Source organism: Papio anubis, chromosome 2, assembly GCF_008728515.1.
Source record: "Papio anubis isolate 15944 chromosome 2, Panubis1.0, whole genome shotgun sequence".
In the NCBI taxonomy this organism is placed as follows: Eukaryota; Metazoa; Chordata; class Mammalia; order Primates; family Cercopithecidae; genus Papio; species Papio anubis.
In genome coordinates this window covers 178,733,951-178,751,066 of record NC_044977.1, presented here as the reverse complement: position 1 = coordinate 178,751,066, position 17,116 = coordinate 178,733,951, and the positions used below count along the sequence as shown (strand labels likewise).

The window sequence follows — 17,116 nt, the reverse complement described above, 5'->3', positions numbered from 1 at the left end:
CCCGTAATCCCAGCAACTTGGGAGGCTGAGGCAGGAGAATCACTTGAACTCAGGAGGTGGAGGTTGCAGTGAGGCAAGATTGCACCACTGCACTCCAGTCTGGGCAACAGAGTGAGATTCCATCTCAAAAAAAAAAAAAAAATACAGAGTCATAGCTAGTGATATAGGAAGCAAATATGGTAAAATATAACAATTGCTGAACTAGGGGGTAGATATATAGACATTCACTTTATTTTTTAAATTTTTTAGGTGTCTGCAATCATTCATAATAAAAAGTTGAAAAAATGCCAAATACTGCCGGGTGCGATGGCTCATGCCTATAATCCTAGCACTTTGGAAGGCCAAGGCAAGAGGATCACGAGGTCAGGAGTTCCAGACCAGCCTGGCCAACATGGTGAAACCCCATCTCTACTAAAAATACAAAAAAAACTAGCCAAGCATGGTGGCATGCGCCTGTAGTCCCAGATACTTGGGAGGCTGGGGCAGGAGAATCACTTGAATCCAGGAAGCCGAGGTTGCAGTGCGCTGAGATCCCGCCACTGTACTCCAGTCTGGGCAATAGAGGGAGACTCCATCTTTTTTTTTTTTTTTTTTTGGGACGGAGTCTTGCTCTGTCGCCCAGGCTGGAGTGCAGTGGCCGGATCTCAGCTCACTGCAAGCTCCGCCTCCCAGGTTCACGCCATTCTCCTGCCTCAGCCTCCCAAGTAGCTGGGACTATAGGCGCCCGCCACCTCGCCCAGCGACTTTTTTTGTATTTTTTAGTAGAGACGGGGTTTCACCGTGTTAGCCAGGATGGTCGTCTCCATCTCCTGACCTCATGATCCGCCCGTCTCGGCCTCCCAAAGTGCTGGGATTACAGGCTTGAGCCACCGCGCCCAGCCGAGACTCCATCTTAAAAACAAACAAAACACAGGCTGGGCACGGTAGCTCACACCTGTAATCCTAGCACTTTGGAGGCCGAGGTGGGCTGATCACGAGGTCAAGAGTTCGAGACCAGCCTGACCAACATAGTGAAACCCCATCTCTACTAAAAATACAAAAATTAGCTGGGCGTAGCGCACGCCTGTAATCCCAGTTACCTGGGAGGCTGGGGCAGGAGAATTGCTTGAACCCAGAGGCGGAGGTTGCAGTGAGCCGAGATTGCACCACTGCATCCCAGCCTGGGTGACAGGGTGAGACTCTGTCTCAAAAACAAACAAACAAACAAACAAACCAAATAATGCAGATTCCTCACTGGACCTTGAAGAAAGCAAATGGCAGGACAGTGTTGCTGTAGTATACTCAACTCATCTCTGTAAATTATATATAGATGACTTAAAATATGTATTTTAAGTCAATATGAGCTTCTGTAGGAATAGAAAAAGTGTGGAAGAATGGCAAACTTGGTACCAGTTAGTGGAAAGAGAGACTAGGTAGGTAGGTATAGAAAACTTATACATTTGGTTTTTTTTTTTAGTTTTTTTTTTGAGATGGAGTCTCACTCTGTCCCCCAGGCTGGAGTGCAATCTCGGCTCACTGCAAGCTCCACCTCCCGGGTTCACGCCATTCTCCTGCCTCAACCTCCCAAGTAGCTGGGACTACAGGCGCCCACCACCACGCCTGGCTAATTTTTTTTTTTTTTTTGTATTTTTAGTACAGACAGGGTTTCACCATGTTAGCCAGAATGGTCTCAATCTCCTGACCTTGTGATCCACCCACCTCAGCCTCCCAAAGTGCTGGGATTACATTTGGTTTTATAGAGTCTTTTTGAGCTGGAGTCTTGCTCTGTCACCCAGGCTAGAGTGCGGTGGCACCATCTCGGCTCACTGCAAACTCTGCCTTCCGGGTTAAAGTGATGCTCCTGACGCAGTTTCCACAGTAGCTGGGACTACAGGTGCCCATCACCACACCAAGCTTGTTTTTGTATTTTTAGTAGAGACAGGGTTTTACCACGTTGGCCAGGCTGGTCTTGAACTCCTGACCTCAGGTGATCCACCTGCCTCGGCCTCCCAAAGTGTTGGGATTACAGGCATGAGCCACAGTGCCCGGCCTAAATAAAAATAGTCTTGACTTAAAATAGTCTCATTTGTTCATTCTTCCTACAGTTTTTCTGGTTGTCCTGGCTTAAAACTTTTCTTTTTTTTTCTTTTTTCTTTTTTTTTTTTTGAGATAGAGTCTCACTCTGTTGCCCAGGCTGGAGTACAGTGGCACGATCTCGGCTCACTGAAAATTCCACCTCCCAGGTTCATGCAATTCTCCTGCCTCAGCCTCCTGAGTAGCTGGGACTACTGGTGCATGCCACCACATCTGGCTATTTTTTTTTTTTTTTGAGGCGGAGTCTCGCTTTGTTGCCCAGGCTAGAGTGCAACGGCACGATCTCGGCTCACCGCAAGCTCCGCCTCCCAGGTTCACACCATTCTCCTGCCTCAGCCTCCCGAGTAGCTGGGACTACAGGCGCCCGCCACCATGCCCGGCTTTTTTGTATTTTTAGTAGAGACGGGGTTTCACTATGTTAGCCAGGATGGTCTCGATCTCCTGACCTCGTGATCTGCCTGCCTCGGCCTCTCAAAGTGCTGGGCCTAAGTGAGCCACTATGCCCGGCCTAAGTTTTTATATTTTTGGTAGAGACGGGATTTCGCCATGTTGGCCAGGCTGGTCTAACTCCTGATCTCAGGTGATCCGCCCACTTCAGCCTCCCAAAGTGCTGAGATTATAGGTGTGAGCCACCATGCCCGGCCAACATCATAAAGTACTCTTGTCTTGATTTCTTATTACTCATCTGGTTCTGTTTTTCCCTTCTTCATAATGCTACCAATCTTTTCTTACTGAGACTACCATTACCATCTTCCTAGTGCAAATTCTCAGAAAACTTCAAATTTGGGATTTTGTGTCCTAACTCCAGCTACCGTCTCCTTTCAAATAACCCTAAAAAGTACCAAAAAAAAAAAAAATCCTAAAACACTGTTGGTATTCATTTCCTTGGTCAAGAATGACACTGGCTTCATATTACTTTTCCATGCTATATAGACACACAAACCTTGTGAACCTTCCACTGCCCCTTTGTTTTTGCTTGTTGCACCTACCTACAACCTAAGACACCCCTCACTGTAGGATTTGGTTGAAATACAATTCAGGGTGTGGGATCAGCTGGGTGATCCATCACTGAGAAAGCATGCAACCCAGAAGCACAGGTAAATTAGTTCCCCATGGGGTGAGTCCTAACCAGCTGGCAACCGAAAATAGGAGGAATAGACAGATAAATCATCCCTCCTTTCTCTCTTAAGTTTCTCCTCAAAATCCCTCCAGAAGACTCTCACCTGCAAGTGACCTGCTATCTCTTCACAGCTCAAAGTGAAGCAGTAGCCAAGGATGTAACCTATTGTGTCTTCCTTTGCCTTACTTCCTTCTCTCCCTCACTTTCACTACCCCAGGTTTGTATCTTTCAAATAAAAAGGTAGCACCTTAATTGAGTTCTGCTTCCCAGAGGATGGGGGCTAAAACATACAACTTACCTCGGGTGAACCTTACAAGCTAAAAACCCTGTGAAGCAAATACAACAGAAAGCTATTAGGATCCCCATTTTATGAATGTGGAAACTGAGGCTCAACTAATACCCTTTTCCAAGGCGCACAGCTTTCTAATTAGTCACCAAAATCTGCCAATTTTAATCTTTAAACATTTCTCCTGGCCGGGCACGGTGGCTCATGCCTGTAATCCCAGCACTTTGGGAGGCCGAAGTGAGCGGATCGCCTGAGGTCGGGAGTTCGAGACCAGCCTGACCAACATGGAGAAACCCTGTCTCTACTAAAAATACAAAATTAGCCAGGCTTGGTGGCACATGCCTGTAATCCCAGCTACTAGGGAGGCTGAGGCAGGATAATCACTTGAACCTAGGAGGCAGAAGTTGCGGTGAGCCGAGATCACGCCATTGCACTCCAGCCTGGGTGACAGAGAGACTCTGTTTCAAAAAAAAAAAAAATTTCTCCCATTTGCCTCCCCTCCCCATCCTACCACTACCCTAAAGTAATAATAGTCAGCATTTAGAAAACACCAGGATCTGCTGGGAGGATCGCTTGAGGCCAGGAGTTCAAGACCAGTCTAGGCAAAATAGCAATACCCCTTATCTACAAAATATTTAAAAATTATCTGGGTACAGGCCGGGCACGGTGGCTCATGCCTGTAATCCCAGCACTTTGGGAGGCCAAGGTGGGCGGATCACGAGGTCAGGAGACCGAGACCATCCTGGCTAACGTGGTGGAACTCCGTCTCTACAAAAAATACAAAAAAATTAGCTGGGCGTAGTGGTGGGCGTCTGTAGTCTCAGCTGCTTGGGAGACTGAGGCAGGAGAATGGCATGAACCTGGGAGACAGAGCTTGCAGTGAGCCGAGATCTCGCCACTGCACTCCAGCCTGGGCAACAGAGCGAGATTCTGTCTCAAAAAAAAAAAAAAAAATATCTGGGTATGGTAGTATACAACTGTAGTCCTAACTACTCAAGAGTCTAAGGCAAGAGGATCGCTTGAGCCCAGGAGTTCGTGGCTGCAGTGAGCTATGATGGTGCCACTGCACTCCAACGTGGGTGACAGAGTGAGACCCTGTCTCTAAACAAAACAAAACAAAAAAACAAAAAAACAAAAAAACTCAGGGCCTGAGATTATATCATTTAACCTGTTACTACACCTGTGAGGTAGACACTTTCATCATTCTCATTCTACATGCAAGAAAGCTGAACTTTAAAAAAAAAAAAGGCTTCTTGAAATTTGCCCAATACCATGGCCGGGCGCGGTAGCTCAAGCCCGTAATCCCAGCACTTTGGGAGGCTGAGACGGGTGGATCACGAGGTCAGGAGATTGAGACCATCCTAGCTAACATGGTGAAACCCTGTCTCTACTAAAAAATACAAAAAACTAGCCAGGCGAGGTGGCGGGCGCCTGTAGTCCCAGCTACTCGGGAGGCTGAGGCAGGAGAATGGCGTGAACCTGGGAGGCGGAGCTTGCAGTGAGCTGAGATCCGGCCACTGCACTCTAGCCTGGGCGACAGAGCCAGACTCCGTCTCAAAAAAAAAAAAGAGAAATTTGCCCAATGTCACACAAATACCAAGTAGTACAGCTAGGATGAATCTAAACTATCTGATTTCAAACCCCTTACTCTTAATTCTATCATTCCTTACCTGGCTCAGTTAAATATAAATCAGATCACATCATCATGCCCTTGTTGAAAACTTCCACTGGCAATTCAAACTCCCTCCATGGCCTATAATGCCCAACATACACCAACTCCTGACACAACTGTGACTTTATCTCTTGCCATGCTGCCTTTGCTCACTATGCTATAAATTATGTGTATTGGCTTTTTTGTTTTGTTTTCTGTTTGAGATAGGGTCTCACTGTCACCCAGGCTAGAGTACAGTGGCCCAATTATAGCTCACTGCAACCTTGAACTCCTGGGCTCAAGCCACCCTCCCACCTCAGACTCTGGAGTAGCAAGGACTTCAGGGTCACGTCACCAGGCCTAGCTATTTTTTTTTTTTTTTTTTTTTATGGAGACGAGTCTGGTTATGTTGCCTAGGCTGTTCTTGAACTCCTGGCCTCAAGCGATTCTCCCACCTCAGCCTCCCACAGGTGTGAGCACCTCTGCCCAGCCTGAAACTATGTGTTGTCTCTTATTTGTCAGATATTGTTCTAGGGACTAGAGCTAGAACACAACTAACATAGACAAAAGTCTGTATCCTCGGGGAGCTTGTATTCAAGGGGTCAGCTTGATGTTCTTTAAACATTTTCCAAGCGAGGGTTCTGTACATTTGTACATGTGTTGCTCCTTTTACCTGGATCATTCTTCCCAACACAGATGGCTCTTTATCCTTAGGGTCTCTGTTTAAATGTCAACTCTAAGAAAGCCCTTCTCTAACTAACCTATCTGAAAAATAGGGCTTCTGCTTTCAGTCATCCTCTATTCTCTCTCTTTTTTGTTTTAGATGGTGTTTCACTCTTGTTGCCCAGGCTGGAGTGCAATGGCACAATCTTGGCTCACTGCAACCTCTGCCTCCTGGGTTCAAGTGATTCTCCTGCCTCAGCCTCCCGAGTAGCTGGGAATACAGCTACTTTTGTATTTTAAGTTAAGACAGGGTTTCACCATGTTGGCCAGCCTGCTTGAACTCCTGACCTCAGGTGATCCGCCCACCTCAGTCTCCCAAAGTCCTGGGATTAAAGGCAGAGCCACTGCGCCCAACTCTCTTACTGATTTTTATTGTATTTATTTATTTATTTATTTTTTGAGATGAAGTCTGACTCTGTCACCCAGGCTGGAGTGCAGTGGTGCAATCTTGGCTCACTGCAAGCTTCGCCTCCCGGGTTCACTCCCGGGTTCACGGGCTCCTGCCTTAGCCTCCTGAGTAGCTGGCACTACAGGTGCATGCCACCATGCCCAGCGAATTTGTTTGTATTTTTAGTAGAGAAGGGGTTTCACTGTGTTAGCCAGGATGGTCTCGATCTCCTGACCTTGTGATCCGCCCACCTCAGCCTCCTAAAGTGCTGGGATTACAGGCGTGAGCCACCATGCCCAGCCTTTTATTTTATTTTTTGAGAGAGGGTCTCACTCTGTTGCCCAGGTCTCACTCTGTTGCCCAGACAGTGGCCTGATCATAGCTCACTGCAGCCTTTAACTCCTAGGTACAAGCAATCCTCCCACCTCAGCCTCCCTAGGAGCTGAGACTAGGGGCACATACCACAATGTTTGGCTTTTTATTTTTTAGAGTCAGGGTTTCACTTATGCTGCCCAGGATTGTCTCAAACTCCTGGCCTCAGGCAATCCTCCCACTTCAGCCTCCCAAAGTGCTAGGATTACAGGCGTAAGCAACTGCAGACAGCCTCTCTTCCTCATTTTTTTCTTCTGAGTATTTTTTTTTTTTTTGAGATAGAGTCTCACTCTGTCACCCAGCCTGGAGTGCAGTGGCGCGATGTGATCTCAGCTCACTGCAACCTATGCCTCCCGGGTTCAAGCAATTCTCCTGCCTCAGCCTCCTGACTAGCTGAGATTACAGGTGTGGGCCAGCATGCCCAGCTAATTTTTGTATTTTTAGTAGAGATGGGGTTTCACCATGTTGGTCAGGCTGGTTTGGAACTCCTGACCTCAGGTGATCTGCCCTCCTCAGCCTACCAAAGTGCTGGGATTACAGGTGTGAACCACCACACTCGGCCTTCCTCAGAGTATCTATCACAACTTGACATCATCTTATTTTTCATTTTGTTTACATGCTTATCTGTCCTTCACACTACATAAGCTCCAGAACAGAGTCTTTGTTTTGTTCCTGCCCAGTTCCTAAAGTAGTACCTGGCAAAACAGGCCATTGGTGAATATTTACTGAATAAATTAATATCACAACATTAGCTCGTCTTAGGTGGTCTCTGGGCTTCCTGTCTTGCTTCATTTAAATCCACCATGTACAACAGTCAGCATGATCAGATCACTCATCTTAAATCCTTTCATGACCCTTTTTTCTTACCTGATGAACACACACACAAGACCCTCCATGACAAAGATACTGACCTCCTGAGCTCAGAGAGGAAGCAGCATGTAAGACAGACTTTGAATGAATGGTGTTCAACAGACTGAGAAGAGAAAGGACATTACGGCTCAGAAGCTCAAAAAGCACAATGCTTTGCAATAGTAATTTATGATGTGAAGAGCTGGGTAGGTTGATATAGAAAAACCAGCTGGAAATAGATTTTGAAGATGCTCACAAACCACATTAAAGAGTGAGGACGGCCCGACGCGGTGGCTCACGCCTGTAATCCCAGTACTTTGGGAGGGCGAGGCGGGAGGATCACAAGGTCAGGAAATCGAGACCATCTTGGCTACTACATGAAATCCCGTCTCCACTAAAAAATACAAAAAAATTAGCCAGGCGTGGTGCTGGATGCCTGTAGTCCCACTACTGGGGTGGCTGAGGCAGGAGATCATGTGAACCTGGGAACCCAGGAGGCAGAGCTTACAGTGAGCCAAGATCCCACCACTGCACTCCAGCCTGAGCGACAGAGGGAGACTCTCAAAAAAAAAAAAAAAGGACTTAAAAGGAGAAAGAAATCATAATAAAAATTAAATAAAAAGAATGACTTGATGCCCAAAGCATGTACAGTCTTAGAAACTTTATAGGAAGGAGAATGATAGGATTCAATGAATGCCTTAGTGGATAAAAAAAAAGGGGGGGGGGGCAGGGCGACAGTGAGGAAAATGGATGGGATAGGAAGAGAGAAGAGACAAACACCAGTGAGAAGACTACTCAATGCGACATAGATCATACTAAAAGACAAAGGCCAGAAACACAGCAGTTGAGATGGACATAAGCAGAAATTCAAAGGAGCCACACTAAACATTCATCTATTTTATACAAATTTAACCTTATATCTAAGCAGGAAGTTTCCTTCAATATGGCCTCTGAACTTAAACCAACGAATAAAACAGTCTCCTAATCCCTGTGGACCTTATTCTTCAACTACACACATTACACAGCTCTTACTAAACAGGAGTGCAGCTAGGATATGTCCGTCTCCTCCAACAGACTGAACAGCAGGTCTTCAAAGGCAGGGAATGTGTCACTTCTATTATTCAACACTCAATCTTTGCGAATGAATAAATGAACGAGTAGAAGATTTTATGACTGAGGATTTGAAAACTGGATAGGCTTTAGGTCTAACAAGGTGATTTCCGGCAAGCGCAATGGTATGAGCAAGTAGGAATGGTAAATGTGGGGAACACAGACACCATTCTAAAATCAGGAGGAAGATGTTGGTCCCCTTGTCCAGACTTGGACAGGCCATGCCTTTTTCCTCTCTAATAGTCTCTCCCTCATCCACCTTTCCCCATTCCATATCCGCTCATTCCCTCACTTCTTTGAGATATCTGCTCAAATATCTCACCAGAGGCCTTCCCTGATCAACCTATCCAAAATTTCACAGCACATTCCTTATACCCTCTCTAGGTCTTTGTTCTGTTGTTTTTCTTCTTAGAAGATTATTGAAGAGATCCTCTAACGATTTTTATTCCTCTGTACCTAAAATAGAATTGGCTTAAATTTCCAAGTGAAGTTCACTTGTCAGTTACTGCGACCAGAACCTACTAAAATCCACAGGATACTGAGATTTTAAACTAAATTCACTGTAAAAATTTTAAGTTCCATCACTTTTAAATTCTGTCACTTAAGTTCTTTCCAATAAAACCTGGATGCCACAAAGAATATTAATTTATTGCGGGAAACATTCCGGACACGGTCAGGAAATAATTTTATATTCCTTAATGGGGAAGATTCTAGGAATGGGAGCAATAATCCATAAAGAAAACCATCGAGATTAAGTAATTTCGAGGAACTACGGCAATTAGGTACCAAACCCAAGATTTTACAAGCGTAGACTGTAGAGAGGCAATATGCCTATTTAAATAAGTGGTTTACTTTGGGAAGCCGAGGCGGAAGGATCGCTTGGGCCCAGAAGTTCGAGATCAGCCTGGGCAACAGAGCGAGACCCCCACCCGTCTCTATTAAGGAAAAAAAAAAAGTGGTTTTTACAAAGTTAATTCCATAGAAGTCAATGACCAGAGGAAGCCACGTGTGGCCAGAACAGCCCAGGTGAATCCCAGCCTGAACCACGAGATATAGGCAAATGTGTGCTCCAGGGTGACTTTCTCTTGTCTGCTTTTCCCACGAAGAAGCGGAAAATTCTGCGAAGCGGCAAAATACACTTAAGCTTTTTGGGCCGGAGTTATTCTGCAGAGCAGGGCAAAGGCGGCCAGCAGCGACTTCACACTGCACTTGAGTAAAACAACTACTGGACCCGGGGCCCGAAGACTCATGTTAGCGACAGCCGAGATAGCGGATGGGACAAAGAAATGCACGCCCAAATTCAAGTCGCCCTGGAGTCCCCATCCGGGGCCCCGCGCCTCCGAGTTCAGGGTCCGCCCGGCCCCGCACGTCCCGCCGTCTCGTCGCTCGGGACATTGGCGTCCTACCTGCAGGCTTGTCTGCAGCCATCTTCCCGCTTCGGCTTGGGTTCTTCCCTGCAGGTGGCGTGGCCCTGACTCCCGCCGCCGGGCTGGCCGCTGTCCTGGACCTATGAGGACAACTCTGTGCCTACCCCGGCTCTGGGCCCTCAGGTTCCGGCTTGGGGAGTGGGCAGACGGCGGGCTGAGGAAGTGACGAGCGCTAGTTCGCGTCGTCTAGCAACAGCAACAGCTTCCTCACCCAGAGAGCGCCACAGCCTCCCGCCATCCACAGCTTCCGCCCCATGGCGTCCCGGTACCCACTACTTCCGGGGGCGGCAGCCTGCCGCGCTTGGAGCGCCGGCGTGGGAACTGCTGCTGGCCCCGCCCCACGCCGACGTCCCCTCCGCGCCCCGCCCCCGGCCGGACGTACTCTGGCTGGAACCTCTGCATGTTCGCAGGGCAGATGCGGTGGCACGTAAGCACCTCTGTCCTTTGGTTATTCTGATTAAAATACCAAAGTGTCAGAGCTTTTGTCCCTCAATGTCACATAAGATTACAGTAATCACATCTGACATTTATGTGCTAAGCACTGAGCCCTGCACTTGGTTTGTACTATCTCATGATTTCTTGCAACCCCGTGAGAGAGGCGCTGTTGAGGATCCCCGTTTTAAAAGAAACGCTTTTTATTTTAGAATAGTTGTAGTTGTGCAGAAAAGTTGCAGAGATGACACCTAGAGTTCCTGTCTCCTCACCTAGTTTCTCCTATTATGAACATCTTAATTATTTTACTATGGTACGTTGATCACATCCAATAAACCAGTTTGATTGGTGCATTATTACTCACTAAACTACACATTTTATTCACATTTACCAGCTTTCCTTCAATGTCCTTTCTTTGTTGTTGTTCCAGGATCCTGTCCAGGACACCACATTGCATTTATTCATGATGTCTTCTTAGGCTATTTTTGGCTGTGGCAGTTTCTCAGATTCTCCTTGTTTTTGATGACCTTGACAGTTTTGAAGAGTTACTCCTCGGATATTTGGTGGAATGTGCCTCAATTTGGGTTTGGCCAATGTTTTTCACATGGTTAGACTGGGGTTTTGGGTGTTTAGGAGGAAGACCACAAGGTGACTGGCTATTCTCATCACATAGAATCAAGGGTACTTGCTCTCAAAATGACATCACTGATCATGTTAACCTTGATTACCTTTCTAAGGTAGTGCTTGCCAGTTTTCTCCACTGTGCAGTTACTCCTCCTACCCTTCCACACTACTTTGGAACCAAGTCAATAAATGCAACCCACACTCAAGGTGGGAAGGTGGGGTATTTAAGCTCAACCTCCTGCAGTGGGGAGTATGTACATAAATTATCTTCCCCCAGGGAAATTTGCCTCTTCTCCCTCATTTAGCTATTTGTATCAGTATGGACTCATGGATGTTTATCTTATACTGGTTACATTCCAATACTACACTATTTTGTTGCTAAAATTGTCCCGGCTTTGTTAATTGGGAGATTTTTCAGGTTTATACCTGTTTTTTTCTTTTTTTTTTAAACTTTTGTTTTAAACTTTCTTTTAAAAAAGTATTTGTTTTTGGCCAGGCGCAGCGGCTCATGCCTGCATTCCCAGCACTTTGGGAGACCAAACCAGTGGATCACTTGAGGTCAGGAGTTCGTGACCAGCCTGCCCAACATGGTGAAACCCCGTCTCTACTAAAAATACAAAAATTAGCCGGGTGTAGTGGTGTGCATCTGTAATCCCAGCTACTTGGGAGGCTGAAGCAGGAGAATCGCTTGAACCCGGGAGGCGGCGATTGCAGTGAGCCAAGATCGCCCCACTGTACTCCAGCCTGGGCAACAGAGTGAGACTGTCTCAAAAAAAAAAAAAAAAAAAAAGGTATTTGTTTTTTCTTAAACTTTTAAATTCAGGCTAACATACACAAAGAAAAGTGCATAAATCATAAGTACAGCTTATTGACTTTTCATCAACTTAACAAATACATGTAACTAGCACCCAGAGAAAGGACAGAGCTTTACCTGTACCTGGGAGTTCCCCTCATGCCTCTTCCCATCTCTCCACAAAGATAATCATTATGCTGACATTTAACACTATGGATTAGTTTCACCTGCTTTTACACTTAATGAATACACATTATACAATATATGTTTTAGGATCTAGCTTCTTTTGCTTGATAGTATGAGATTCATTCACATTGTTGAGTGAGGTTGTATTTGTTTCTCATTGTTACATATATTATTATGTTACATTATGTGACTGTTCCTTAATTTATGTATTCATTTTGTTGTTGGGCATTTGGATATTATATCTATTTCAAATATGGCCAATATGAATACTCTAATATGACTTTTGATGAATATGTGCCCACCATAAAAAGGCATACCTGGCCGGGTGCGGTGGCTCACGCCTGTAATCCCAGCACTATGGGAGGCTGAGGCAGGCAGATTACCTGCGGTTAGGAGTTTGAGACTAACCTGGTCAACATGGTGAAACCCCACCTCTACTCAAAAAAATACAAAAATTAACTGGACAGTGTGACGGGTGCCTGTAATTCCAGCTACTTGGGAGGCTGAGGCAGAAGAATTGCTTGAACCCGGCAGGTGGAGGTTGCAGTGAGCTGAGGTCGTGCCATTGCACTGCAGCCTGGCCAGCAAAAGCAAAACTCCATCTCAAAAATAAATATATACATAATAATAAATAAATAATTAAAAATAATAAAAATGCACACCTGAAGTGTAGTAGGGAGCCTCTTAATGAGAAGGAATTAGGAGGAACCTCCTATAGAATTTGGGCTTATGCTAACGGGATTGGGAAAGTAGGAGGCCAAATTTGAATTGGATGCTGTCAGGAAACAGGCAATTCAGTCTTGGTTTTATCTAAACAGAAGGAGGAACAAAGCAAGCTACAGATGTCACTGGTAAAAAAAAACAAAAAACAAAAAAACAAAAAACAGGCCGGGCTTGGTGGCTCACGCCTGTAATCCCAGCACTTTGGGAGGCTGAGGCGGGCGGATCACAAGGTCAGGAGATCGAGACCACGGTGAAACCCGATCTCTACTAAAAAATACAAAAAATTAGCTGGGCGCTGTGGCGGGTGCCTGTAGTCCCAGCTACTCAGGAGGCTGAGGCAGGAGAATGGCGTGAACCCGGGAGGCGGAGCTTGCAGTGAGCCAAGATCTCGCCACTGCACTCCAGCCTGGGGGACAGAGCGAGACTCCTTCTCAACAACAACAACAACAACAACAACAACAACAACAACAAAACCAGAATTACTCATATTAGAAGAAGGGGATGTTTTCTCATTTTTGTGGTTGTTGAGGGCCTTGTTTCTGTCTTGTCCAAAACATGATCATGGTGAAACTGTCTATGGACATCGTTCATATTCTGTGAGTGCTGTTTGTGTCCAGTTGGGAATATTCTACTAACAGAACTATTTTTTTTTTTTTTATTTTCTTAGTCCCCCTTTCACTTTCTCACATGTGGTCACATGTATGTTGGTGTTTGTCCCCCATTTCATAGATAGGGAAACTGATGCACAGATGTTAATCCACTTTCCCAAGCCACAAGACTGGTAAATGGCTATTACCTTAACCACTACATTCTAGACTTTAGGATTATGCTATTATATTGAAGATATTTGGGCTCTCTTCCCTCCACTTTCAATATCAGCAGCTTTCCCTTTTATCACAGTCAGGCTGACATCAATGACAGAGAATTAATTCAGGAGTGGGAGTTGGAAAAACTCAGTAGGACTTTGCTCTGTCATAAACTATGGTGAGTCACTTTGCCTCTAGCTAATAATGATACCACTATCCATTCACAGTACTTTAGACTGTATGTGGTTGGTAGGTTTGTTTGTGTGTTTTGAGACAGGTTTCACTCCGTTACCCAGGCCGTAGTGCAGTGGTGTAATCATGGCTCACTCCAGCCTCTAACTCTCAGTTTCAGGTGATTCTCCCACCTTAGCCTCCCAAGTAGCTGGGACTACAGGTGCACGCCACCATGCCTGACTAATTTTTTGTATTTTTGTTATTTTAAATTTTTTTTATTTTTAAAATAGTTATTTATTTATTTATTTTGAGATGGAATTTCTCTCTTGTCATCCAGGCTGGAGTGCAATGGCATGATCTTGGCTCACTGCAACTGTCTCCTGGGTTCAAGCAATTTTCCTGCCTTAGCCTCCCGAGTAGCTGGGATTACAGGTGCAAGCCACAATGCCTGGCTAATTTTTGTTGTTTTGGTTCACCACATTGGCCAGGCTGGTGTCGAACTCCTGACATGAGGTGAACCACCCACCTCAGCCTCTCAAAGAGCTAGGATTACAGACATGAGCCACCTCGCCTGGCCTAATTTTTTGTATTTTTGGTAGAGACCGGGTTTTGCCATGTTGCCCAGGCTGTTCTCAAACTCCTGGGCTCAAGTGATACACCCACCTTGGCCTCCCAAAGTACTGGGATTATAGGTGTTAGCCACCGTGCCTGGCCTATATGTGATTCTTACTGCTTGTGGAAGACTGCCTCCAGAGAATCATATAATATGTGACCTTTTACGTCTAGCTTCTTGGTTGACAACTCTTACCATCCCAATATGCACATGCTGCTCCTCCCACCCATCAGGAGGTTGAGTCAAACCCAATGTATAGCATGGTGACTATAGTTAATAATAATATATTGTAAGGTTGGGTGTGGTGATTTACACCTATAATCTCAGCACTTTGGGAAACTGAGGCAGGTGGATCACTTGAGCCCAGGAGTTTGAGACCAGTCTGGGGAACATAGTGAAACCCAGTCTCTACAAAAAATACAAAAATTAGCCAGATGTGGTGGCACGCACCTGTAGTCCCAGCCACTTGGGAGGCTGAGGTGGGAGGATTGCTTGAGCCTAGGAGGCAGAGGTTGCACCCCAGCCTGGGCAACAAAGCAAGATCCTGTCTCAATAATAATAATAATAATAATGTATATGTGGAGTCTTCAAAAAGCTCATGGAAAATATATATTATGAAAAAACTATGCATGGATTTCAAACTCTTTTTGCACCAAAATAAACTCATACTAACTTATTATAACATGTCAAAATAGGATCCAGTTTGAGGCACTAAGAAAGATAAGACATCAGTTTGAAAAGAGCCCCTTTCAGAGCAATATGAATTCTGCTAAAATTGAAGCAAGAACAAACACCAAATTTATGATAAAGCTTGGATGGAAGAATGGTGAAATAATTTATCCTTTATAAAAGGTTTATAAAGAGAATGCCCCCCCCAAATCAGTAGTTTACAAATGCATAACTCGTTTTAAGAAGGGATGAGATGGCCAGGTGCAGTGGCTCATGCCTATAATCCCACACTTTGGGAGGCCAAGGTGGATGGATCACTTGAGGTCAGGAGTTCAAGACCAGCCTGGCTAAAATGATGAAACCTTGACTCTACTGAGAAAATACGAAAATTAACCAGGCATGGTGGGGCGTGCCTATAGTCCCAGCTACTCAGGAGGCTGAGGCAGGGGGATTGCTTGAACCTACCCAGGAGGTGGAGCTGCAGTGAGCCAAGATCGTGCCACTGAACTCCAGCCTGGGTGACAGAGTGAGATTCCATCTCAAAAAAAAAAAAAGAAGAAGAAGAATAGATGAGACAATGTTGAAGACAAAGTGCCAAGTGGCAGATCATCCACATCAATTTTCAAGGAAAAAATATATCTTGGTTTGTGCCATAATTGAGTAAGATGGACAATTAACAGCAGAAACAATAGCCAATATCACAAACATCTCAATTGGTTCAGCTTACACAAGTCTGACTAAAAAATTAAAGTTGAGCAAAATTTCCCTTAAATAGTTTCCCAAACAGTTGCACGCTGATCAACTGTAGACAAGCAAAGGTTTCAATGGAAATTTTAAACAAATGGGATCGAAATTCTTAAGCATTTCTTCTAGGAATTGTAACAGAAAATGAAACACGGCTTTACCAGTATAGTTTTGAAGACAAAGCATAATCAAAGCAATGACTACCAAGAGGTGGGAGGGGTCTAGTCAAAGCAAAAGCACACCAATCAAGATCAAAGATCATGGCAACAGTTATTGGGGATGTTCAACTCATTTTGCTTCTTGACTTTCTGGGAGGGCCAAAGAATAATAACATCTGCTTATTATGAGAGTGTTTTAAGAAAGTTAGCTGAAGATTTAGGAAAAAAAAAAAAATCCCGGGTGCGGTGGCTCACGCCTGTAATCCCAGCACTTTGGAAGGCCGAGGTGGGTAGATCACGAGGTCAGGAGATCAAGACCATCCTGGCCAATATGGTGAAACCCTGTCTCTACTAAAAAAATACAAAAATTAACTGGGTGTGGTGGCGTGTGCCTGTAATCCCAGCTACTTGGGAGGTTGAGGCAGGAGAATCGCTTGAACTAGGGAGGCGGAGGTTGCAGTGAGCCGAGATCACGCCACTGCACTCCAGCCTGGCGACAGAGTGAGACTCCATCTCAAAACAAAACAAACAAACAAACAAACAAAAAAAGAGAAACAACCACACAGGAAAGCTTTATTGGAGAGTCTTTCTCCACCACAACAACGCTCCTGCTCATTCCTCTCATCAAACAGGGCAATGGCAATTTTTTGAGAGTTTCAATGAGAAATCACTAGGCATCCACCTTACAGTCATGATTTGCCTTCTTCTGACTTATTTATTTTTTTCTAACCTTAAGGCCGAGGCAGGCAGATCACTTGAGGTCAGAAATTTGAGACTAGCTTGGCCAACTTGGTGAAACCCTCTTCCTACTAAAAATAAGCCGGGTGTGGTGGTGCACACCTGTAATCCCAACTACTCCGGAGGCTGAGGCATGAAAATGACTTGAACCTGGAAGGTGGAGGTTGCAGTGAGCTGAGATCATGCCCCTGCGCTCCAGCCTGGGCAACAGAGGGAGACTCCATTAAAAAAAAGTCTTAAAGGGCACCCATGTTTCTTCAGCTAACAATGTAAAAAACACATGTATTGACATGGTTAAATTCCCAGGCCCCTCAGTTCTTTAGGGATGAACTAAATGGCTGGTATCATCATTTACAAGTGTCTTGAACTCAATGAAGCTTATGTTAAGAAATGAAGTTTATCTTTTTAAATTTATTTTTCCTGATTTTTTTTTTTTTTTTTTTGATATGAAGTTTTG

The 17,116-nt window shown here is 45.1% G+C and overlaps 1 protein-coding gene across 4 annotated transcripts in view; it reads right to left on the bottom strand.

The window, feature by feature from the left end:
* Positions 1-10,322, bottom strand: part of CNOT10 (CCR4-NOT transcription complex subunit 10) — a 98,003-nt gene extending 87,681 nt beyond the window's left edge. For 2 of the 4 annotated variants that reach the window (XM_003895222.2, XM_021934937.2), the window contains exon 1: positions 9,979-10,322. In XM_003895222.2, the coding sequence (XP_003895271.1) occupies positions 9,979-10,000 (22 nt within the window). In that variant the 5' untranslated portion in view covers positions 10,001-10,322. The remainder of the gene's footprint in view (positions 1-9,978) is intronic. The other 2 variants (XM_021934938.2, XM_021934939.2) reach the window with 2 other exon arrangements.
* Between the last annotated feature and the right edge of the window lie 6,794 nt (positions 10,323-17,116).